General features: G+C 56.0%; 1 protein-coding gene and 1 non-coding gene across 11 annotated transcripts in view; both read right to left on the reverse strand.

Moving 5' to 3' along the window:
* Window positions 1-234: 234 nt before the first annotated feature.
* LOC118613067 lies at window positions 235-353 on the reverse strand. The gene has a single exon (XR_004955337.1). It is a non-coding gene; the product is annotated as a 5S ribosomal RNA (ribosomal RNA).
* Window positions 354-633: 280 nt separating this feature from the next.
* Window positions 634-25,473, reverse strand: part of LHX4 (LIM homeobox 4) — a 58,138-nt gene continuing 33,298 nt past the window's right edge. For 3 of the 10 annotated variants that reach the window (XM_036234552.1, XM_036234553.1, XM_036234554.1), the window contains 4 exons: window positions 12,811-13,013; window positions 8,365-8,519; window positions 7,827-7,998; window positions 2,048-5,829 (listed from right to left, as the gene is read on the reverse strand). In XM_036234552.1, coding sequence (XP_036090445.1) covers window positions 5,435-5,829; window positions 7,827-7,998; window positions 8,365-8,519; window positions 12,811-13,013 — 925 coding nt within the window. In that variant the 3' untranslated portion in view covers window positions 2,048-5,434. Of the gene's footprint in view, window positions 2,002-2,047; window positions 5,830-7,826; window positions 7,999-8,364; window positions 8,520-12,810; window positions 13,014-25,473 lie in introns of those variants that run through there. The other 7 variants (XR_004955148.1, XR_004955143.1, XR_004955147.1 and 4 more) reach the window with 7 other exon arrangements.

The following is a 25,473-nucleotide window of genomic DNA, read 5'->3' on the forward strand; positions in this document are numbered from 1 at the left end:
AAGAAACGTCTTCAGTCTGTGTGTCCAACTGCAGTAGCCACTAGCCACATATAGCTATGGAGCCCTTGAAATATGGCTAGTGTGAGAAACTAAACTTTTATCTAATGTTGATCAATTTAAATTTGAATAACCACATGTGGCTAGTAGCTACCATATTGGACAGCACACCTCTGTTTGTTTGTTTTTATATTTTACTTACTTAACTTACTTACTTATGTCCTTCCTTATTTATTATGCCTACAGCACCTGGTCTTCCTAGGTGGTCTCCCATCCAAGTACTAACCAGGCCCAACCCTGCTTAGCTTCCGAGATCAGACAGGATCGGGCTTGTTCGAGGTGGCATGGCCGTAAACCACACCTCTCTTTGGACTTCCTCTTCAACCAGGTAAAACTGATCACTAATGGAAAAAGCACTCTCAGTTTTTCCTAGATGGGACCCCAGCTCTAAAGAAATGCTATAATTTATTTTTATTTTTTTTTTAAATGAGAGAATCTCTGTGGCTCTTTCCCTTCCGGCTAAGCATCGGGTCGTGCACACTCACAAAGCCTCCTGCAGAGAAAAGTCTGAAAGGACGTTTTCCTAGAAAAGCTTGCCCAAGAGCCCCGGCGACCGATGAGGTAGGTGTCTGTCGCTCTGTCCACCGCTCACCCAGATATAGACATTTGTCCATACTTTCTCTAGGGAGAAAATGTGTAAGTGTGAAGGACAAAGAGGAACTGAAAAGCATGTGGTCAGCAGTCTTCCCTGCCCATCCCGAGTCTGGGAGCAGAGGGTCGGGCCCCAGAAAACCACTCTGAGAAAAAGGGGACGACTTCCTCTCGCCAGCCCCTCGTTGAGCCGTTCTGGTGCTTATGGTTGTAAGTCATTCTGGCATTCAGAGTTGTAGTTCGGGTTTTCTTCTCATGATGAGAGGGTCCCACGTCAGCACAGCTTTTTATTCGATTTAGGTCGAGAAAAAACTTCCAGAAAAACACAAATGAAAAGCGAGACGCATCAGCTTCTAAAGAACGTCCATATTTATTTGACATAGCTTTACCATACACATCTCATGCCAACACACAGGAGGCATCCACAGACAAACGCACCAGCTTCTGTGTTCCGAAGTCACATGGCAATAAATAAGGATGGGCGGGTCTTTTTTTCCTCCCTCCCCCCCCACTCTCCAGGAAATGAGACGTCACTTCTTTTTAACTGTACAAAATTTACACTGCGAAGGGTGAGGGCGACAATCCAGAGCGTAGGGGATCCGGGGCTTCGAGGTCTGCACGCGAGTCGAGGGCAGGATCTGAGGCCCTGCAGCCCCGAACCTGCCTGCCTGGCTGGACGCAGTCCTCGAGGGGGTGAGTACACAGGAGTCTTGTCTCGAGGTGGGCAGCCGATGAGGGCGGGAGTGTCCTTCTCTGTCCACCTGTGCTCCGCCTCCCTAAGCAAAGGAACCCTTGGCGCGCCTCCCAGACCTGCGGCCGCGCCCCCTCACCAGAGCTAGCAGCGTGAAACTGTGCTTTCAGTGTGGGCCTACCAAGCGGAGTGTGGGTGGGATGATTTCGCTGCGCTCTCTCTTTTTGGCCCCAGTCACTGTCAGAGCAGTTGGAGCAACTGCTGCAAAAAGGGCCAGTGGACCAATCCAGGAGAGAGAGAGCCAGTGATGTGCTTTTCATCTAGCGTTCAGCGTGCCCAGAGCCCTTCGGCGGCAGGCAATAAAACAAAACTCATTTCCGCTTAATTGGATTTTTCTTCATCTCACCGTTTCCAATTTTTAAAGTGCAATGTTTAAAAATGAGCCTCCTCAGTCCTTCCAGACCCTGCTGGCTGAGGCGGCGCAGGCGTTACGCCCGTGGTTCTAACCAGGTGGTCAGCAGTGGCGTGTGGCAGCGTGAGTGAGCACGGCCCTTGCTCAGCGGAAGCCCCCGACCCACTCCGGTAAGCAGGCGGTTACCTCTACATAACCAGGTTGAGCTTCAGGGATGGCCGTGTCTTATGCTACAGGTGACTTATACTTCCTGCAAAGCGAACCTAATTATGAAGATCTAATGGCCCCCAGTTATCTTATTAGATCTCATGTTTAACGTTGGCCAAAAAAAAAAAAAAAAAAGACAGTGCCAAATGTTCATCTTATGTCTTAATTTTGTCCTCTTTCCCTGACATTAGTTTCCCTGTATTAGTCTGCAGGAATCATGTTATCAGTGTTAGTTGATTCTCACTTTACATTATATTCATAATTATCAGATGGGGCAAGAAAGAGAAAAGCACGGAGACACAAAGGAGTTTGCCTCAGGCTGCACAGCAAGTCCTCGAAAGCACCAGGACCAAGCATCCCAACAATGTGACTTACCCCGTGGGCCAGCTTAGCTCCTGCATTTGGTACTTCCTCTGTGGTTTTATTGCTTTTCGGGAAATAGAGATTCTTCCATAGCTCTGCGGGTCCCATTTTCGCTTACACCAGTTATCACTGGAAACTTGGGTGGTGTTGGTATTTTAATGATTAATTTGCTCCTGGATTCAGAAGCCTGCTACCCTCGGGTCTCTCAGCCAGGCACTGCAGAGAACACACTGCTAGTTAATTACTCTCTTAGAGCCAAAGCCAGGTTCGAATAATGTAAATGGCCCTAGAAGGTCTCGTTTCATTTGCGAAGTTCGTCCATGTCATTTTAGCAAGAGGGGTAACAGCTCCCACGTAGCACCTCACACCTCAGCGACAGACTACTGAGCAATAGAGCTGTGCCTGGAGGAGGATCGCGAGACACTGTTCTGGCTTCCCTACCTCTGAGCCACAAAAGAGCCAGGGAACAGTCTTGGCACATGGTGGCTCACTGGTGGTACACGGTGGCTCGCTGCCAACCCCACTTGCAAGGAGATCCACTTACGGTCTGAGACCTACTGTGGCTGTGCTTCTAAATGGGGCACCAGTGTTTGCTGCTGTCTGAGGTGGCGGCCCTGGGGACCTTAACTCGAAGCTTGCCTGGCCCTGTGGCCAGTGCTCTCACAAGTTTGTCCAGCTAGCCAACCCCACCAAAACCGAAGAAGCGTCCACCAACATCGACTGCACTGCTCACCGAGTTCTTCACGAGACCTGCGTCCTGTGAGTATGATGGAGGCGGGCCTCCCACCCTCCACCACTGCACAGGGAGTGAGCATGAGTAACTCGTAGACAAAAACAAAACCTGGCCAGCTGATCTTCAAAAGCAGTGCCGGACAGAGGGGGCGTGCCCCTCTAGAGCATCTGCTCTCCCCATGTTGCACTCACCAAAAATAGGAAGTGCCTCTGAGACCCCGTGAGATACGAGGCCAAGTACTCGGGCTGTGGCAGTGGTTGGGTGGGCGGGCTTTAACGGGTTCAATGGCCGGCGTCCTGTGAGCAGCCGGCTAAGAACAGTGTGTGTGAGACTCGGTTCTCCCAGAAGACTGCGGTGCTCGCCTCTCCTCCCCCTGGCTTCCTGCGCCGTGCCTCCACCCCCCACCACCACTGCTCACGTGGCTGGGAATGCCCACTAGCACAGACCTGTCTCGGCTCCACTCTCCATCATCCCTACTCCTGCCCGGAACCTCGAGAAGAGAGCCTGTGAGTGCAGACTCCCCACGCAAACGTCACGACCATTGCAGCACGTCCAAAAGTGAAGGTACACTACAACATCGATCAGAAAAAAAAGTTGCCTGAAGGCTCATCCCAGGAATTTACGAACTATATATTCTAAAGAAGCTTAACTGACCTTAGTTTAGTCCTGGGAAGGTGTTTATAGAAGATGCGGCAGCAGCCAAAGAGGAAGTGTTTATTTCTTCCTTGAGTCTGCCTACCGCACACCTAAATCTTTGTGGTCCTCAAAAGGTGACAAACACAGAAGAAAGGGTCCTCGGGGTCCTGGGCCTCAACACTTCACGTGAAAGAAAGGAAATGCCTTCTTACCCTTGCCTACTCTGATTTTGTTTAAGAAAATGGGAGGCCAGGAGAAGCAGGCCATCGTTTCCCAAAGGGGCTGGATAACTCCCACCTGGCCAAGTGCCGCTGTGCACATGGAGACCTTCAGGACGGACAGGTGAGTGGTGAGAAAGTCGGAGTTGCGGCACCATTCGTGATGGTATTTCCCACAGAAGGGCAGCCTGTCACGGGGTGGCAGCTCACACAGCAGGGGCTGGCCTTGCTGGGCAGTGTGGGCCGCCGCAAACCCGCAGGCAGAGAGTCTGCACCGCCACTGGCCGGAGCGCTTCTCCTCGCCGCGCAAGCCCAGGGCCGGAGCACACCACCAGCGGCCCAGAAACCCCGAGAGAAGCAGCCCAAGGACCACTGGAACCCTCTGCACAACTTTAGGGCTGCCCCCTAATGACTCCTCCCGACAAGATGCAGCCAGAGAGCATTGCTAGTACCTGGAAGAGAGAAGCCTCCTCCAGGCAAGGACGGCTAGCACGGCAGAGTCCGCTCTCGTTTCTAAAGGGCTGGCGAGGGTTGGCGGCAGGTGGGGGTGGACTCACGCACTCATCTAAGTGAAGTCGCTCGGAACAAACTCACGAGGTCACTTCACCCGTCGGGAGGGGGAGCTCTGGGAGCCTGGCATCTGCTGGTTTGGCTGAACGGACTGCACGTTTGGAATCCAAAGGGGTCGGCAAATGTTTTCGCTGATTGTCATTCTGTCCTCTCCATATCTGAGCTCTGATCATTTTGTAACCCACAGCCTGTCTAGCGGAATAAACGACACAAGCAAATTAAAAAGGCACATCATGCTCCAAGGGACCTCGTCGGGCTCTCGCTGTGATGGTCCAAGGCTACTCGGCTCCAGCCTCAGAGTCACCTGCAATGAAAACCACTGCTTGCCATCAGGGGCAGATTCGGTGATGTGGATGGGGCATCTCACAAACCCGGACTGACAGATATTCTCTGGCTTGTATTTCCGGGGAGGGAAGAAGTCATATTTTTCACAGCAGAAGCAAAAGGGGGCATACTTCAATGTCAAACTGTGGCCACCAAAGTTCCCACAGACCTTTAATACGTGACTTTTTTTTTTTTTATTTTTAAAATTAGGGTTCATTAAAGGTGGTCCAGAAATCACTTTTATTATGCTTAAGGGCTGTGGTACCTCGGCCTCAGGCATCTCAGTTTCTGGCGAGAGCACTGGTTCGGGAGGCATCTCACGAGACACACCAGCTGCGGCGGAGTTCCTAAAGGCCAAGGTGGCCTCACACAGTCGCCTCGTGCTCCCAAGCACCGAGCAGCCAAAGCCTGTAAGCAGGGCAGGGGGAAGCCAACAAGCCAGCACCCGAGCACTCCCTGGGAGAACAGCGCCCTAGCACGGTGACCTCCTAGGGACCAGCAGAGGACTTCCATTGAAAAATAACGGAAATTCACATTGGCGCACTTTTGATCCTAAAAAGGCAAGTCTCTTTTGATCCTTGAAGATATTCTCTCAAGCCAGAAGGGCAGGTAGGGTGGGGGAGGAGAGCTGTTTAAAAAGGAGGATGATCCATTTCGTCGAGCCAAGAGGCTGGGCTAGTCGGAAAGTCGGGGTAGCCTACACTGCTTCCTGTGGAGATGTCAGAGGTGGGCCCCCCGGCCATGGCTCTCAGCGTCTGGCTTACCCCCTGTGCTGCATGCGCAGCGATGCCCACGTTACTGTCCACCGTGTAATCCAGCCCACCGAGCAAAGGCGCGTGGGACGGCAGGGACGATATGGAAGATGGAGACTGGGGGAGTCCATAGGGGCTCCCGTCCCTCAAGTCCTGATAGGATTGTCCTGTCCCATCCATGGAGAAGCTCCCATTCATTAACTGTCCGCCTGTAACGTCCCCCACGTTGCCATAAATCCTATTGGTGTGGCCAAGTTCTGAGAGAATTTGATCCTCTGTGGACAAAAGAACGGAGATTTATTGTCAGCTGCCGGGATTCCCATGGTCCCCTGTTTTTCACGACCTAGGAACACACACAAGCCAGGGAAGACTCGCTGCCAAGTCAGCCTGCTACCCAGAGACGACCCATGTCAAGAGGGAAACACAGAAGAAACACCGCAGGACCCGGAAGGCTGGGCAGTGTTGGGCGAGCTTGTTGCTCCCCTGACCCTCATGCTAAGACACCCTGGTGACACTGAGGACCATGAATGCCTCCCTTCACAAATGGAAACTATGCGCTAACAAGATCGAATCAGAAAGCTTTGAAGCTGAGTAAAGTGCTTGAGCCAGTTGGTTGGGGAACTGGCAGACCCATATGGTAAGGGCAGCAGAGGACCACTCTTAACACACATACAAAATCCTTCTGGTCCACCTGGAAAAGAGATGCAACATCACGGGACTTGGTTTCTCCATCTAACAAGCTCTTCGCTGGGGACAGCGTTGACTTGATTAAGGCAAACGGACCTTCTCGTTTCTTAGAGAATTTCATTAAGGGGATGTAATGGAAGCTTTGCCACTTGGAAAAAGTCATCTCAAACAGAGGTAGGCAGTCCTAGTCTTAAGAAATAAAGGATTATATATTTACCCAAGAGACCAATGCTATGTCACCTGGGGACCCACCTGCACCCAACAGAAAGGAGCTACAAAACAAGACCTGGCAATCCAGTCATTCCAGATGTTGATTTCGGCAGCTCGAGTGAGATGGAGTGGCGTTCCCAACCCACCGAGAGGCCCAGAGCGTACGGCCCTTCCGAGCCTGCCCAGGGCCCCAGGACGGGGCTCAAGGCTGAGCTGCAGCCCTCTCAGGCGTCAGGGGCCCGGCAGCGGCTTGTTCCATCCTCTGCCCCACGAACTTTTTCTATTCCCACCTGGGCCTGTGCACCAGCCCCTGTCCAGCCACCGGCCCCCAGACTAGACGTCAACACCCACCCCTCCTGACAGCCTGCCCTTGGCCCGCCTTCATTCCACCCATGAAAGTGAAGTGGGGAGGGGAGCTCATGCCCTTTGAGACGAAGGCTCGGCTCCATTGTAAAAAATGGCCATAATTCGGCCTTCTGCCAGTGTCCATGACCCCGCAGGACCAGGGCCCTCTGTAGGAGCCACAGGCTCCCCATGGTTTGGAAAACTGTATCTTCCAAGTGTGAAAATATGCTGAGCTGTTCCCAAACACATCCAGAGTCGGTTGTGTTCATTGATCCCCGCAACACCGTGAGACGGGCAAGAACCTGGTTGCCCCCCATTTATAGATGGGGAAACTGAGGCTCAATCTGGCAGAGAGGCCACCAGAAACCTGATTTCTGAGCTGGGCTCAGCACCCTTCTCTGGCCCCCCACAGGAGGTCTTCCCCGTTTGAGGACTCAGCATAGAACAGTCGTGGCTGTCTGCAAACAAGCTAAGGGCCCAAAGCATGCAGGCATTTGCAGCTTTGCTGATGCACCAATTTGAATGTAGCGCATGCGGCAAAGGGACGGGATGAAGTGCGGTGGGGGATGGGATTCGGAAGTGAGGCCAGGCCCTGGCTCACATGCACTCACAGTATTGATTTCGCGGGGCAAAGGGCCTGTTGACATGTCCTGCCCACCACCCGGAGAGGAGAACGGATCGCTCTGGGGGGTCAGAGGAGGGAGGCCAGGGCCCCTCACAGGGGGAGAAAGGCCGAAGGGGGCGGGGCACGGGCTGAGACCCAGCTCCGTTCCCAGCTGTTCCCAGGTGCTCTGGCCGGGAGGGAGCCCCAGTCGGCAGGAAAGGAGGGCCCGGGGCGCCAGGGAACCCAGCCTCCGCCCCAGCAGCAGAGCGCTCTTGTTTTCTGCTCCTTGCCCCATCCTAAGGGCCACTACCGTGTGCCCCCAGCAAGCCTGTGCTCAGGAGGGGGTTGATCCCCCGGGGCGGCGAGGGATGCCGCTTCCCGGGGGCCCTCGGCAAGGCCGGCGCGCGCGCCCGCAGCCCCGCTCACCTCGGAAGCTGAGCTCGCTGTCGCTCACGCCGCAGTCCTCCGCCGAGCTCTCCTTCTCCTGCTTGCCGCCGCCGCGGCTCCTCTTCACGCTCTTGTAGAACTGCCCCCAGCGGTGCCGCCCCGCGTCCTTCTTCAGCCGCTTCTCCTTGGCGCGCCTGTTCTGAAACCAAACCTGCCGCACGAGCAGAAAGGACACATTGGGGGGTGGGGTGGGGTGCCCACCCCACCGTGAATCCGCAGCCCCCAGGATCCCCAGGACAGGTCGCTGGAGACCGGGATTGACGCCTCGGCGACCAGAGTGCGATGCACCTGTGCCTCAGAAACCGCTGTCCCCGGGGTCATGGCCCTGAGCCCGCGCCCCCGGGGGATCAATGACGCAGGGGATGAGGTGGCGATGTGTTCCCCACTCCCTCAGGCCCCTCATATAGATGGACACCCTCCATTCCTGCCCCTTGCCCTGGGCCCAGAAGGGGTGGCACTGTGCCCAGGATCCCAGATGGCAAAGGGGTCCCGGGGGTCAGGGTGGCCGGTGCCCCACCTGTACGACCCTCATGTCCAGGCCCGTCTCCGAGGAAAGCTGCTCCCTCACGTGCCGGGCGGGCTTGGGGGAGTTCTTGTAGGCGTTCTTTAACGTCTCCAGCTGCTTGGCGGTGATGGTGGTCCGGGGCCGCTTGGCTCCGGCCTCTGAGTCATCTGCAAAGAAAAACCCTTCTCACTGGGTTCGGCCCATCTGAAGCCGCCGGGGCTCATGCCCCTGCCTCCTTTCCTCGTGTGGTCTTACCCGCCATGGGCAGAGCCGTGGGGAGGAACGATGAACGTCAGAGTGGCCCGGTCCCAGGCCCCAGGGGGCCCGCTCCCACACCGCAAGGCTTCCCCGGTCACTGGAAAGTGAGGACGCCACCCTCCTTCCCTCGACCTTCTGCCTCTCCTGCCCCCTGGCAGCCCAGCCAACACAGGGGCTCTCCACAGACTGAAGTCACGTTTCCCCGAGTGACTAATGCTCTGGTTGGCGTCCTGGTGAGGCCTCCCCAGGGCTGCCGTGTGAAGGTGAATCAGCCAGACTGAAGCCTGGGTCTTGTCTGCCCCTCCCCCCAGGCAGGAGCCGCCATGTCCCAGGGTCCCACCCAGAGCCGCCTCCCCTTTGCCACCTGCTCCCCGGCCTTATAGCAGGGGTGGCCTGCGCATTCACCAGTCATCTACAAAATGTTCGTAAATTATGGGTCAGAACCCACTACCAGCTTGTGAAGTCCATTTAGTGGATCAGAAACTTTTGACGAAACAATATGAATGGGGTGGGGTGGGGTGGGGTGGGGTGGGGTAGGGTAGAATGGGATCGATGAGGACAACTACTGTTTCATGAAACTCGTTTCGCGTTCGCCGGATGAATATGCGTGTAAGTCGAAACACTGAATGACTTTCTTACTGTGGATCCTAGTCAAAATTTTTTGAAAAATTCCGGTCTGCAAAGGGTAAAGTCAGCATCTCTGTTTCTGGCTCTCTGGGCTCTTTGGGTTCCCTCCAGAGTGTGTCCTTGAAAATGTCTCTGCTATGTCCCCAACTTCCTCTCTTTTTTTTAAACTTCCTTTCCATTCAAGGAAACTCTCTCTTAGGAACAATAGCCAAAATTTATTAAGTGCCTACTATGTGCCTGCTGTTGACCTAAGCTCACAATCCTCAACAACAATTCTAAAAGGTTTTCCTTGGAGTCAGCCTGGGTTCTTGCTGAGTGAGTAAACGGCACATTAGGTCAACCCTCCGAAGCCCGGGGCAATGCACACGGCAGATAAGGAAGAGGCCCCAAGTCCTCTCATTTCCTTGGGCTGTTTTTTTTTTCTCTAGCAGAACTATGTCATCCTCAAACCCCTGTCCCCCATCCCCTCCCTGGAATCCAGAATCCAAGGAGGAAGGGGTCCAGAGCCGCTGTGGCAGACACGGCGGAAAACCTCCCAAGTTCTTTAAATTCTGTCTTCAGGAATCAGTCCTTCTGCCCGTATTTGTAGCAGTAACAGCATGACAGCATTAGGTGCAAATATGAAATAGTACACTTAAAAAATGCCTAGATAGTCTTTATATATAAAATTTGAGACAATGAAACCGCCCCCCCCCAAAAAAAATTTCTTTTTAATTCACCAAGAATCGCTTAACTACAAAATAGGTTGGCCTAGTGAATTAGAAATAGTTGTCACCAAAGCCAGGTGGCAGTGCCACTAGGATAGACCCCTGTCATCCTGGGCCGGTGGCCCATTGCTTCTGCACTGCTGTCCAACACCTGCACAGGACTTTCTGCTTGTCATTACGGGGACTATTATGCTGTTATTTTAACATTCACCGTTATCATAATTTAAATTTTTCTTTATATCCTATAACAATGTCATCCAAGTATTCATTAAGTAGCAGTGTCTGTGCTCGTGCTGAAAAATGTACCCCAAAAATCAATAACTTTGGTACGGAAGTTAAATGTGATAAAACGCTCTGAGGAAGGCCAAGCAAGACACGCTACCCTAGGCTGTTAATTTAGGAGAGAGCATTCTGCGAGGCAGCGGAGACAGTGCTGCGAAAATAAAAAGTCGCATTAAGGCGAAGATACGCGTCGCCACTTATGGATTTATGTGCTCCCCGGCTACATCCCCCTCCTACTTTTTACATTAACTCCCACGGGGAAATTCTTCTTAAAATATGTTCGGTTTTTGAGTTATGCTGGGTCTCCTAGCACTTGTCCCCAGCATAAAATGTAACCTCATAATATTGGAAATGCAAATATCCAGGGAGACGTAACAAATGAACAGAATCACTCACACTAAGGTACAAGTAGAGGCTGTTAGATCCTTTGTGTGGCACAAGGGAGGGAACCATAAGCCTGAAAGAGGGTTTAGATTAGCAAGGAAGAATTAAAAAGAGAGAACCAAATGTCCCACAGCAGACAAAGGTCCCCTGCGCTAATAAGCATCACCCAGGTTCCACAGGGTGGAGTGGCCCCTGCCTTGCTGACCACAGGAAACAGGAGCATCGGGAATACTGTGTACCCATCAGCTACTTGAAAGCCTAAAGCAGATGCCACCTCCCTGTTTGCATTTCTCTTCCGCGATGGTCTCACCCTCATTTAAGGTCCCATTCCTCGAGCATCATTTTATTTAAGCCTCGGAAACAGCCCTGAGTGGCAGGTGCTATTATTCCCCATAGAGAGCCGAGAAGCCAAGGCTCCACCAGTTACACAGCTTGCCAAGGGACCCCCGACTTAGCAAGTGACCGAGCAGAGTCGCCCACCAGGCCTGATGCTAAATCTTGTCATCGTCCTACGAGGTCTGCAAAGGTGCAAATAATCCTAGATAAAAGTGTTAGCTCCACTGCGTAACTCCTGCCTCCCGGCTCGTCTCGCCTTCTCCCGAACCTTCCACAGCAGCAGTGGACAACAGGCTTTGGGTGCTTGTGGGCTCTGACGATAAGCAGCAGCCACCAGCCCAGGGGGAGGTTGCGCATTCTTAGCATCTCCCGTGAAGGGCATCACAGTTCCAAAGGCAGCTTGGGATCTCGAAGTCCCTCCGCTTTGATGGCTTATCCCTGACAAGACTCCCTAATCTTTTGTGACATCATAATTGTCTCCAAAGCAAAGGCATCAAGTGAGTTTTAAGGAACCAGAGCAGATAAACACATTACGGCAAAGAGCCTGGAAATGGGCCTATGAAGGCCCCGGAAAGAGGAGGAGACCCAAGGCCTGTCCATGCTGGGGGTGGTGGCAAAACGGAGAGGCGCCCCTTCGAAGCCATTCTGGGCTCCTGCTGGCTCACCCAAAGGGCCCCTATGAATCACCTCTGCCTCCTCATCACCACGAACCCTTTATCTTAAACTGCATTCGTTAAGCAAAAAACTGATTTCTGCATGTATCTATGTATCGTATGGGTGTGAGTCCAGGAAAGAGCCAGAAGGAGATGCATGAAATTGTTGGATTGTTGCTTTTTCTTTTTCTTTCAAGCCTAGTGACGCCCTGCATTTATAAAAATTCTAGTCAAGGCCAAACAACCCTGATGTTTTGTGGGCTGTGCATCTGAGAGCCCCGGGTTGGGTTTGACCAAATGCCAGACTTGGAGCAGTGGCGGGCACCACCCCCCCCCCCCGCCGTGGACACAGCTGTGAGGGAATCACATGTGGCGTTCCTGAGGGGAGCATGGGGGTCTGAGCCCAGAAGGGCCCCGGGAGACTCAGGGCTGCCAGTGAACTTGGCACGAGAGGGCAGGAGCAGCCGCCGCCCTAGCTGCCCGCTGAAGGCAGGTTTCCCAGGTACGGCTGTGAAACGCTGGGGTCCGACCGACCTCAGGCTCAGCCTGGGCTTCTGCTGCAGACCTTGGCCCTCAGGTGGCTGGGGAAGGGCGGGGGTGGGTGGGAGTCATGGTTGCACTGGAGTCACCCTGCATGCGGACACTGGCTGAGCACTTGCTCCCACATCAGGGGCTTTGGGGACACCAGGAGTCATCACCCCTAAGCCCCCACACTCTAGAAGCCCAAGGGCTGAGAGGGGACAGAGAACACAACTGAAATCCGAGCTGACCTTTCCAAGAGTAAATAGGCCAGGGCTAGGGCTCTTGCCCACGATGCCTTCGAGGTGGGGAGCGGGCGCTAGGTAAACATGCACCGCCATACGCCATATGCAAGACTAAGGAGCAACCCCAAGTGTCCACTGGAGAGGGAGCGGCCTCCCAGCCCCGCCCCACGCAAGGAGCCACCAAGGAGCCAGGACAAGGCCTCTGGCCGCTCCCGAGCCCACCAACTGGTGTGGAAGATGGTGAGCTCTCCGTAGCCACACGAGACTAAAGCTTCAGGGATGCCAGCAAGTGCTGAAAGATGGGGGGGGGGGGCCATTGAGCTATTAACTCTCCCTGTGGCCATCTGGGGACGAACCTCAGGCAGGCGTGAACAGGGCTCTGAGAGACTCGGGCAGAAGGACAGCCCAGGCCGTGGGCACAGCCTGCAGGAGGGACACTGGGGTTACCGTTCTGCTTGGCCGTCTCGTAGTCCTCCTTGCACACCAGCCGCCCGTCCTCCATGAGGTAGAACTCGTCGCCCGTGGCCAGCTGCCGGCTGCAGATGACGCAGGCGAAGCAGTGCAGGTGGTAGACGAAGTCCTGCGCCTTGCGGACCACCTGGGTCGGGGGGATGCCCTGCTGGCAGGCCGTGCATTTCGTGCCGAAGCGCCTGCCGGGGCAGCAGGGAAGGGTTAGGGCGCGGGGGGCAGGTGCGGCTCCCCGCCACGTCCCATCGGCCCTGCCACCCCAGGGCCCCCCAGTTCCTACCATCTCGTCCCTCTGCCTCTAACTGGCCTCAATGCTTTGTGTCCGGGTTCTTTAACCACAAAACGAAGGGGCCGGATCGAAACTAGTTTCCAGTGCCTTTTCTGAGACTGACATGACACCCCAGGCTCCAAACTTCCCAGTGAACACCCATCGGTTCACCCGGGGCCTGAGGAGCATCCGAGTCCCCCGTGAACACGCAGTTGCACCCTCTGCCTCCTGGCTTCTCCAACGCTATGGCAAAGCCTAGGGGACCAGCCCACAGGGTGACCGCTTGAGCCCGTGAGCTGCTGTGCATAGAGCAGCCAGCAAAACCCCTCTCACGCACTCCCCACCGGAGGCGCCTGCGTGGCCGGGAGGCGGCACACGCCAGTGGCCACCCTGCGGCCCCGGACAAAGCACGCTTGGGCAGCAGGCTGGCACTCTCCTGAGGGCTCCTCCTGTGCCCCTCCTCCACCTGGCACGCACCGAGGCCCCCACGCCAGCCTCCATCCCCTTCCCGCACCCAGCCCCTGAGATGTGCCAGTCCGGCGGGCCTAGGAATCTGAATTTCCATGCCCCTGCACCGTTCACAGTGGCGAGTCTGCAGACCTGTTTGGAAAATGCCGCCTCAGCCCCCTCCCTGGCCTATACCCCCCTCGACCAGCGCGGAGGCAAGAGGAAGGCGCCCACGACCACCCTGGGCCAAGGTTACAGAGGAGGAGAAGGAGACACCTTGAAAGCATAGTCCGTGGGGCCATTTAAGCTCCTTTCCCCATCCCGGCCCTAGACACAGAGCCACACCGGCAGCCATGGAGGCCAGTGGGGGAATCTGGGGCCAGTGTAGACATGGGCGAGGAAGGGGGGAGCTCCGCCGCAGGTAAGCCTTCCCCACTTCGGGAGGGAGGCGGGAGGGGCCAGGGAGACAGGGGCAGAGTTTAAAACAGCAATCAACCTAATTATTCATGACATTTCACACAGCACAACTTTATCTTCCTCAGGATGAAAGACTTCGCCTAATGGATCTGGGGAAGGTTTGATTTTAATGGTCCTTTTAACTAATGCTTATAGGCAGCCTGATTTCCCCTGAAAGGACAGTACATATTTCATCCACATTAATACCAAATAAATTAATTATGGTCATGCTATCATGATGAATCCCAGATTAATGCAGAATGATGGGTCTCTTATGCACTAACGATACCTGCTGGGGGCTGCAGGGGCCTGGAACAGGCGTGGCCGGCTGTGGCTTCAGACGCTCTCTCCCCCAGGGACGTGGTGTCACAGAGAGAAGTGGGGGGTCTCTCAGTCTAGATGGGTAACCCCAAAAGAGCCAGGAGGATGGCCCTGATCTGAGCCGAGATCTGAGAAGGGTGTGGGGGTGTGAGGGGTTGAGGGGTTTGGCTTGGAAGGACCCCGGACTCCTGAACTCCTGCGGTGGCTCCTGGTTTTGTGGGGTGCAGGGAGCAGGCCTCTTTACAACAAGTGTTCTCAGCCTGAGGCACAGGACAGGCTTCGTAAACCACCCCCAAGGGGTTCAAAATTGTGTATCAGGATGGGGGCCTGGGCTTTCACTAGATTCTCAAAGGGATCCGGGACCCAGAAAAGTAGAGTTCACGTTTGTCGAATCAATAAATCAGTGAATAAAGAACCACGCTCTTGGAGGATGCGCACGGAGGATGCTGGAGAACGTGTGGGGATGGAGAACAAAGTATACCGTCAGTTCTGGAAGAGTCTGCACCTTCCGGAACACAGGTGGGAGCCGTGCTTCTTCGACAACTGCTGTCGAGCCACGTTGATGAATTTATCCTGTGTGAGTGTGTGTGAGTGTGTGTGTGCGCGACAAAGAGAAAGGAAGCTCGTATATGTGCTACGAGAGTGTGTTTTCAAAGTGTCTGTAGTTTTTGTATCTGGTCCAGACCAATTTCTAAAGCAGGTGTTCAAAACGAAACAATGCCTTCGTCACTCTTGCTGCAATGCCCACCCACCCCACCCCAATAACCTACCCCAAATCCAGGGTACCCAAACCCTTTGCTGCAAACGCTGGAGCAGAAGCAGCTCCCGAGAGGAACGGGAGTTTCCCAGAAAAGCAAGCCCTATCTTGTGACCAGCACTGGAGGCTGCAGTGGGAGGGGCTCAGGGGAGACCCCAGGAGCGTGCGGAGACCCCCGAGCAGCCTCTCCCGCAGAGAGGGCCACAGCCCTCACCACCACAGAACAGACCGTGGCTTTCAGTGCCCAGAAGCCCAGCTGACACCAGGGCCCCAGAGACATGAAAGATAACGGGGTATAAATTTAATCTACATACCGACAGTGATTCATGCACGAGGGTGGCAAGTGCACGAGAAAAATGAAAAATAAATGGACTTTTCCACCAGCGATTTTTAGCAATTGAAGCAATTTTCCTGATTGTGGGATTTATACCGATGGTAAGTGGGAGTTGTTCCTTATTCTCTCCCCTGGAGCACCGCCAGTGGGAAGCTCGCTGAGGGGACCGTGTGCTCCCCCTCGGCCCACAGGGCTCCCCCAGCGCCAGGGGCACCCCGCCTCCACTTCTCGTCAGAGCCCTTGGGCGCAGGACCAGGTGCTGTCCTGTAGAGGGGGTGGGGAGTTTATGTGATGAGGACACTTGGTTTCCAGATCTAGGACCAGCCAGAGCCACAGCCACAGCCTGGACAGGCTGTGCGACGTGGTCTGTGACGGGCACATGGCTGAAGTTCCCTCATGCACAGCGAGGTCTGGGAACTGGGCTGCTACGCAGAGAAGCAACACTGTAACCAACCCGGGCCAATCTGAAGGATGCCGGCGGTGGGGCCAGAGCTGGACGCCGACCGACCGAAGGAGAGGCTTCCTGGGGATCTGCCGGGTGGTGCCACTTCATCCTATCACTGCGTACCTACTGTGTGCAGGGCCCTGCCCAGTCGGGTGCAAATGGCCTAGCCTCGCTCAGCAGCAGGACGACCGCTCGGTCAGCCCTGCCCCCCCTCCGTAGACCAGCATCGCCGGCAGCTCTCCCACCCCTACCCAGCACCACCGAGCGGGTGAGGGCGGGGACGAATGCCCGCCTGCCCCTGAAAACGCAAGTCTGGAGCGGTCAGGGGAGGATCGACGCTCGACAGAACTGGAGCCCCTCCTGAAAGCTTCTCTAAGAAGAGCACTGAACCCCAGGTAGAAACGAGGCCCAGGGCTCCTGAAACACGCACTTTCCACCCCACTTTGCTGTCCTCGTCACACGTATTCCACAGATGTCTCCCGGGTGCCCAGCCTGTAAGGGGTTTACCTTCTAACAGATGAGGAACCGAGGCTCAGGCTGGGGCGGCGTTGGGCGCGGCTCACACGGACAGCGGGGGAGAGAACCAGGGTTTGCGTTTGCTGCTTCTGATAACACAGCAGGCGCACAGCGGGCGGCTGGCCAAGGTGCCTCGACCCTAGACTGCGACTTGGGCAGAGGGGCCCTGTCTCCCCCAAGTGTCCCCAGTTTCTCTGAGCCACTGAGCATCAGGCCCCAGCCTCGCCATGCTGGGATTGCCCTGGGCACCCCCACCCCCAGGGGGCTCCGCTCCTGGACTGACGCTGCCCGCCTGGACTTGCTGGCTGGGGAAATGCACCGGACATCCGGGGGCCGCCCTGGACCCGGGAACCGGGTGAGGCCTGTGTCCTTGGTCCTGCAGAAATGGGGCAACGAGCAGGCCCTGCGGGCACCGCACTTCTGGAAACAGGTGCACACAAGTCCCACAGCATGGACCTTCTGGTATATTCCTGGTTTAAGTGCCACCCTATAATCAAGCCAGGTTCCATATTCTGGTCACCGACACTAATAAAACCAGGTCCCACTTACCAAGCACCTACTGTGTGTCCCTGGATGCACATACTCTCACTTGATCCTCATGTCCGCCCTCAGGACACGCCCCCTACTTCCTTGTGGCAGCCACTGCCACCCCCACCACTCCCCCCTCTTCCTTGTAGCTCCCGACTGGCCACCGCTGTCACCATCATTCCCGGTGACATCCATATCCACCCGACAGTCCTTCCCGGCCTTGCTCTCTCAATTTTTCCACCTCTTCTCCTGAAGGTCATGACCTCCGCCGCGTCAGAGGCTCACTCCCATGGTCCACCCCAGACCGCGCTCTTCCCGCGAACTGCAGCACCTCTAGGAATGAGTTCCGAGCACCCCGAGGTCCGACCGCCACCTCCTGACCTCCCAGCCCACGCTCTGCGGCACCCTGACACCCACGATGCCGCCACCCGCCAGGACTAGACACCTTCTCACTGCCCCTCGCGCCCCTGGCGGCCCCGCTTCCCTCCTTCCCCAGGAAGGGTGCTGTGGTCCACCTCGCCAATCCCTCCCTCGCACAAACCCTCAACCCCCTGTCGCAGTCTCCGCCCTCTGCCTTGTCCACCCGGCACTGGAGCGGAGCTGGGGGACACACACGGCCTCGCCGACGGGGCTCACTTTAAATCCATGCTCTGGACCTTAAGAGGAGCCGGAAAACCACAGGACACTCCCCAGTCCGTTCACCCTCCCACCCTCCCAGATACCACCTCTCTCGAGACCCTCGTCCTCCGTCTCAGCTGGCGACCAGGCTGCCTATCTCCCCAGAAAAAGAGAACTCTCAGAAGAGACACGCCAAGCCCTCCCGCCGAGCACCGGCCCACGCCCGACTGCCCTCCGCGTCCTGCAGCTGGGCCATCTGCGCTCTCGTGCAGGGCCGGCCGCCCACCTGGGCTCAGAGTCTGTTCCTTCTTGCCTGATAGGATCGTTTTTCCAGCAACCGTCCCCTTTGCCTCCCACGCCATTAATTTTTCTCTCTACCAGATCCTGCCCGGCAGCGTGCAAGCGTGCTGTTTTTTCTGCCACTTCTAAAAAGCTCTCTTTTGACCCCACATCTCCCTCCCTCTACCACCCATTTCTCTCCTCCCTTCTGAGCAACAATCCTCAAAGGAGGGGCCTGTACGCAAGGTCTCCAATGCCCCTGCTCCCGCTCTTCTCTGGAATCCACTCCGATGGATAATTTCATGTGTTAACTTGACTCGGCCGTGGGACGCCCCGACATTTGGTTAAACGTTATCCCGAGCATGTCTGTGAGTGTGTTTCTGGATGAGATTAACATCTGAATCAGCAGTAAAGTGGACAGCCCGCCCCTAAGTGGGTGGGCCTTATCCAATCAGTTGAAGGCCTGAATAGAACAAAGAGGAGGGACCCCTCAAGAGTAAGAGGACGCTGCTCCCGCCCGACTGCCTTGAGCTGGCACAGTGGTCCTTCCCCACCTCTGTCCTCAAACTGAGACATTAGCTCTTCTTGGGTCTCAAGCCCAATGGCTTTTGGACTAGAACTTACTCTCAGCTGTCCTGCTTCTCCAGCTTGCTGACTGCAGTCCTTGAGGCGTCTCGGCCTCAAGGATCACACAAGCCAATTCTTACAATAAATCTCTACACACACACACACGTGCACACACACACACGCGCACACGCACGTCTCTCCCCACCTTGCAACAACACTGGCTGCTCCCCCCTCCCCGGAACACTGCGCTTGCTGGGCCTCAGGACCCAGTTCTCCTGTCTGCCCCCCCACACCCCCCGCTGGTCACTGCTCTGCCAACTCCCACGCCCCTTCCCAGTCTACTCCGCTCCCCTGGGGGCGTCCCCTCCATCTCCAGCCCAGGCCTCTCCCCTAACTCCCACCAGTGTCTGTCACTGCCTGCTCAGCATCTTCGCGTGAATGTCCAAAACCAAACTCCCGATCGTCCCCGGAGTCTGCTCCTCCCATGGCCTTCGCCACCTCAGAGAACGGTGATTCATTCTTCCGATGCTCAGGCCAAATCACCCCTCGCCCGCCCCGCCTCCTAACGGGTCTCCTGGCCTCAGCCCTCGCCCACACCTATTCTCCACGGGGACCCTGCGTCAGACCATCCCACTCCCCTGCTCAGAACCTTCCAGTGGCTCCCCCCCACCCCCGCAATCAGAATAAAGGTCAAAGGCTCTTTCTGCGCCATCCAGCCCCCCCCCCCCCCACCTTTCCAGCCTCCACTCGGCCCCTCTGCCTGCTCGCTCGCTCCAGCCCCGCTGGCTCCTCGGGCCCCCCTGAGCTGCTTCCTCCCTCGGGGCATCCTTCCTCGGATCCCTGGGTGGCTCACGTCCCCGGGGGGGTGTTCCTTGACCACCTCGCCCTCTCCCCCTCCGGAAGCACCCATCTCCAGAGGACATTCTGAGCATGACCTGCTCGTTTATCATTTTTCTCCCTCTCTAGAAGTCCAGCTCCACAGCAGCGGGGGCTGAATCCAGTGCCTAGAGCCGTGCCTGGCACAGGCTCTGTGTTCGAGGAAACATTTGGTGAATAAAAAACGAGGGGCCCACACCTGTGGCACGGGGCATCACAGGTTCCTCTACCTGTAGATGAGGAAACAAGTTCAGAGGGGGCTTCGCACATGCCAGAGGCCTCGCAGACGAAAATGGTGGAGCTCAGATTTGAACCCGATGTTCCCCCGTGATTCTTGGCCATTGGAAGGCAGGCAGCGGGGGCCGGGCCAGGCCCACGCCTGCGTCTGTGTTGGGGACCGCCACAGCACGCGGCACCGTCCCAAGGAAAACAAAATACTGCATAACTTAATTTTATGCTTTAATTGCTTGGCGGTGATTTACGGCAGGCCGTATATATTTCTCCCAGCTGACACTCTTCTACATGTATTTCTTTTATCTATCAGCACACTTGACAGGCACGTTGCCGATATTTACTGTTACTGTATGTACCAATATTTTTAGCATATATCAGTCCCACGGGCATGTCACGGGCACGTAAAGTTCTGCCCAAGATTGGTGAGCCTTCCGCAGACATGGGCTGGGCTCATATCTGGAAACGGCCGGACGCCAGAGAATGTTAGCGCCTTGGGGAGTGGGCACGAGGCACCCCCGTGCTCACACTCACACACACGTGCTCCCCAGCCCTGCCAGAACCGCCGCACGGTGCTCGGCATTCTATTGGGAGTTTTAATATAACGTTTTGGTTTTTAATTTTTCACGAGTGTTTGATATTATTTTGAGACAAACGCTCCAGGAAAAGCTTTAGAACCAGTGACCTAGTCCAACCCCGTCCTTTAACACAGGCGGAATCTGGGGCCCAGAGGGGAGTGGCGACTTGCCCAAGATCACACAGCCCAGTCCCTGGCGGAAAAGCAGCCCGAGTCCGGGCCTCCCTTCCCCTCAAACGCGCTCCCTCTCCTGCCCTGCCGCAGGTAGATCGGCTTCTCCGGAGGCGATGGGGCTGCAGAACTCGACCCTCTTCTACGGAGTCCAGCCCCCTCCCTCAGTTTTTGTAAGCACGCGTTAAGCATGTAGTACGCACGAGGCAATGTCAGGTGAGCAGTCTCACTTAAACCACACAAGCGCCCTTAGAGGGAGGCGTCGCTATTTCCTTAGCACCGATGGGGGCAGCCGGGAGCAGCAGGCGACCGGCCCAAGGCTCCTCTCTCTCCGCCCCACTCTGTCCTCCAGGCTCCTAATCTGCCCTCTTTATTCCAGACTGATTCTTCTCTGCCAAGATGTTAGCCCGGCTGTTACAAAATCGCCCTGAGCAGAACACCCCGCCCCCAGCCCCAGGGAGGTTTGCTTAATGCAGAAAAGCCTTCCCTGACTCCGGATTCTGGGCCCAGAATCCACAGTTTTAACCAGCTTTCCACGGATGCCACCAGTGTGGCTGCTCCATGGACGTCTCTTTGACAGACCCTGTGTGACGGATGCTCTTGGCCTTCCTGTGGCATCTGAAGATTCCTCGTGGTTTCCTGAGTTCCTCGAGACCGAAGGACTCATTCTCAGCAGCGGTGTGGCAGGCCCTGTGACCGGCAGCGGCCCCATCCGGCCGCCTCACGCCACAGGCCGCCGACCTGCCGTGCTGACCTATCATGCCCGCTACAGAGCCCAGCTCTGGTCTGTGGTTTCTCCTCAAGCGGGGCTTCCAGGGGCACAGACAGGTCCCCAGTAACCAGAGTGACGAGCCAGAGACTGGCCCTCACAGGACCCCTGCGGGACCTCAGCCAGAGAATCAGCAGGAAATGGGTTTGAGCCAGCTCGCCGGCCCTTGAGTGCTGAGCTTGGCGGTCTCAGGAGGCCATGGGGCGACGTGGCCAGAGACGGGCCTGGCAGGAAGGGCAGCCAGTTGGGACAGCTTCCAGTGGTGCAGCGGCACGGCGGGGTACAGAAGCTTCCCCCACAACTCCCGCCCCCACGTCAGCTAGATCCGTCTTGGCTCGGGGACCCCATTTCCACAACCCAGGTGCCAACTGACTGCCTGGCTGATTTGCAAATCCAGGTTCCACAGATGACAAGAGGCCTTTGCCCACGGCTCAGCGCTGGGAGGGCGGGCGGGCACGGCTGGACTGAGTGCTTGGGGCTGGCAGACAGATAATCCGTGGGCTCATCACCCCTGATATACAGCCTCAGGTCCCAGGGGGAGCCGCCCGGCTAAGTAATTGCTTCTGCCTTGATTACAGACCTTCGCAAATGACTGTGGGCCTGGTCCCACCAGTGCGTTTGAATCTTACAAATGTCCACACGCACGGCCGCTATCTGATCGTTACCTTAAAAGGTTTCATTTGCTTAGCGAGGGAATTAGACTATAAACTATTCAGAAATTATGGAAAGTCACACGTCAAAGAGACCCTCCCCCTGTGACTTCCTTAAGCCAGTGTGCGTGCATGTGTGTGTGTTTGTGTGTGTGTGTGTGAATTTGCATGTGTGCGTGGCCTCACAGGTGTGTAGTTATCAGAACTAACAAGTGGCTGAGCAGGAGCCCAGCTCCAGATTGGACCTACAACCAGCCCTGGACCTAAGGGGGCCTCTTCTGGGAACAGAGGGTGCCAGCGAGCTGGAGGCGGCCACACAGACACAGGCTCGTCCCCCCGGCCAGAGCGGGAAACCTGCTCTGGGAGGTGAGGGTGAGGGCCGCAGTCACTGCCACGGAGCTCTGGACCAGCCGGGGAGGGATGGCATCTCACCACCCTCACGCCACCCCCACACCGAGAGGTGGGCAGTGGTTCCAGTCACCTGACCTGCCACTGCCGCTGAACACGGCCCCGCCTGCCGCCCTGGACCGGCTGGCCTGGGACCCGTCTGGCACAAGGCCGTTTGCAGCCTCTGCCCCGGGTCCCTCCTCCTCTGCTTTTTCCCCTCCTGCTTAGATACACCCTCACGACCCATCAGCTACTCAAGATGGTAACTAAGCACTTCCTTCCTTCCTTCATCGTACTGAATCCTCATAGTAACTCAGAAAAGGAGATATTTTTAGTCTCGTCCCTTTTTAGAGATGGGAGAGTGAGGCTCAGCGAGGTCTCACGTCCCAAATCCACGCCGAGCCTGGATTCGCACACCCCGCCTCTGCCTCTATGAAGTCCACCCGCAGAGAGGTCGAGCCAGCATTTCCCCATGTTAGCCCATGGGCATGTGCCCAGCTGAGAGATGGAGGCCCAGGCCACCAGAGTGATAAGGCCACGGTCGCTAGCGAAGGCCTGACAGGAGACAGCGAAACCAGCCTGTGGCCGGGCCAAACGCACAGTGTGTGGGAGCTGAAACAGGCCGTGCTCAACGGTGGGGATAAATCGGCAGCTCCGGGCTCCCAAGGACGCCGTTCACCTGCCCTTGGCTGACAGCCCTGCTGACTGCTGACGGCTGGAGACTGACTGGCCGGGGGAGGGGTGGTTCCGCCTGGCTGGGCCAGCAGCCCACACAGCCGCCCACTGACAAGCGACACAGCGGCCCTCCATGCCGCCAGGTCCAGCAGTGCCCGTCTCTGCGCACCAGGCAGGGCGAGGGCCTCGGGGGCAGGAAGGTCGCCCCAGAGGAGCACGAAGTTTTAGACAGGAATGCCCTGGAGTGACAGTCACCCTCAGAATGCCTCCGACTCCTCTCCCGGACCCCTCTGGCAGGCGGGTGCAAGCACATACCCCTGGTGGCCAGGGGTGCAGTCTGAAGCCCCCCATAAGCCCGGACTGTTCTTTAAATACTATAGTTGTATGACTGTTGCCCTCTCTTTGATTCTACAGCTATGTTTGTTTTCAGATTTCATACTCATCAAGTAAATCCACATGGCGTCTTTACCCTGCGGTTTCTGCCCAGCAAACTGTGTGTGCCCTCCCCACTCTGCCAGGCTACCCCCACCTCCATCTGAGGGAGTCTAGGCCATTAAAAGTCATCTCGACAGGAAGGTCTCAAACATGGTAAGGGTGGGGAGGCCCAGCATTGAGGGAGGACTCTGAGAGCCTGGCCCTCCGGGGCTGTGGGTCAAGTGGCCGGAAACCCAGAGATGCTGATAAAGCACCTAGCATTGTGCTGGATGCGGCTTACAGACTATCCCCTTCCCACTTCACAGCAACTGTGTGGCTTAGAACAAATGCCTCTTAACAGATAAGGGAATAGGTTCAGAGAGGCCTAGTCATTTATTTGCTAACAAACAGCTAGTAGAAAGCAGGTCTGGAATTTAACAGAGCGCTGTTTGGGTTCCCCAAACCACTCTACTCATAAAATAACTCCCTTTTATAAAATGTTCCTGTGTGTCAGGTCTTTCAAAGCCGCCAGCACTAACATTCCTCTTTCCTAAAGAAGATCCTGGAGCTCAGAGATGTCAAGGGACTTGCCTAAGGGTGCCCAGCTGGTGCCGACAGAGCCGGCACTAGAACCAGTCCCTGCCGCTAAGAACTTGTCCTGTCTTCACAGTGCTGCAGGGTAAGGAAGCTGCTGGCCTCTCTCAGGACCCCATCAGGGACTAGGAGAAGACCCGGAAGCCCTACCCCAAGACCCCTGCCCTCTCCAGATCCCGGTCCTTTTGCAAGGAAATAGGGGACCCCTAACATGCTGGACAATCCAGAAAGGACTTGCTTAGCGAATGCAGTGCAAGGAGTCGGCTCCTCAGCTCACGATTCAAAGTGAGTAGCCACACGGCATCGGTCAACTCAGGGCCTCTCCTCTCGGGCCTCGGAGAAAAAAGTGCCTCTTATTTCCTTTGGAGAAAGGGAAGCCAAGAACTCGAGGAGCAGCAACAATAAACGACAGCAAAAATCAGCCAATGTTACTGAGCAAGACAGAGTTCAACAGTCCGGGAAGAAAAATGCAACAACCACAGGGTACAACCTCCCACAATACTTCTTTCTTCGTCTGTGCATACACCAACAACGCCCTCTGCTGCCAGTCACCAGTACTGCCGCGTCTCCCGGAGCTGAAGGCCGACCTCCGGCTTACCGCCTCCACCTTCCCTGACTTCTGACGTACCATACACCACCCGCTCCCCCCGGGGAGGGGCACTCTTCACATGACGGTCCTGATTCAAAAACCTTTACACAGAACACAGGATGTCCCCTGGAGTCGTGCGAAGCAGTGTCTCTGCCGTCATGATGGGCAAAGAGATTTAAAATGCTGACCCTGAAACTCTGAACCACGGTGATGATCTGTGAGGCCAACGAGCCCCGCCCTCTGCCTCAGAACAGGGCTGTGGGGCAGGTATCAGAAAAGGATAGTGCTTTTTCTTATTCTTTTTTCTCTTTAAGGAGCATAAAGAAGGGATTTCCCCTGGTCCTGACCAGACATCTCCCAAATCCCACAGCTGAATGCATTCTGAGGTCTAACAGTCGAATTCAAGTGCAAGGTGCCTGCCTTCACTCTCACGAGGTGGCCAGAGGTGACTCCTGCAGCCCAGTGAGAGACGAGAGAGGGGCCCGGGGTTCCAGGGACTGCCCCGCCCCCTCCCACCTGAACTGTGTGTGTGCCCCAATGTGCCATCTGAAAGAGGGTGCCTAGGGACGTATACTGAGCTGTCATAAGGAGCGGAGCACCCGGCTCTGTGAGCCCCAGGTGGGCAGCAGGTCCCAAGACCCCTGGGGGGTGGGAGGTGAAGCCACCTGATCCTGAATAACTTTCTCCCTCCCCGCCTTTACCTAGAACTGTGACTTGCTATACCAAACTATACCTGCAGCTGTACCTCCCTGTTGCAAACAGCCACAGTCCCAAGGAGCTGGGTCAGGCGGCTGACTGCCTATAAATCCCCATGCCCTCCCTGGGGCGGGGGCGTGGCTCAGAGCGGACCAATCTCATGCCTGATTGACCCTCCCCTCGCAGTGGGGAGAACCCCTTCAGCTTTAAATTTCTCGCCACAGGGCCCTCACATCCCCCAGTCAACGACCGGGTTTCAGCACTGGACCTGTGGTCAGCTCCCGTGCTTGACAAAAGACCCTGCCTCTGAGAATGGGTCATTTTATGCAGCAGGTCAGTCTCGAGAAACAAGAATAACTGTGGCTAGATAAGAGGCCTGGGAAAGGGACTCCGTGAAAGGGACAGCAGAAATCGGTCACCAAAGCACGTTGTCAATTCACTGTGTAACCTACTCTTGGTGGCATCAAACCCAACAAT

Source organism: Rousettus aegyptiacus, unplaced genomic scaffold, assembly GCF_014176215.1.
Source record: "Rousettus aegyptiacus isolate mRouAeg1 unplaced genomic scaffold, mRouAeg1.p scaffold_m13_p_17, whole genome shotgun sequence".
Classification (NCBI taxonomy): Eukaryota; Metazoa; Chordata; class Mammalia; order Chiroptera; family Pteropodidae; genus Rousettus; species Rousettus aegyptiacus.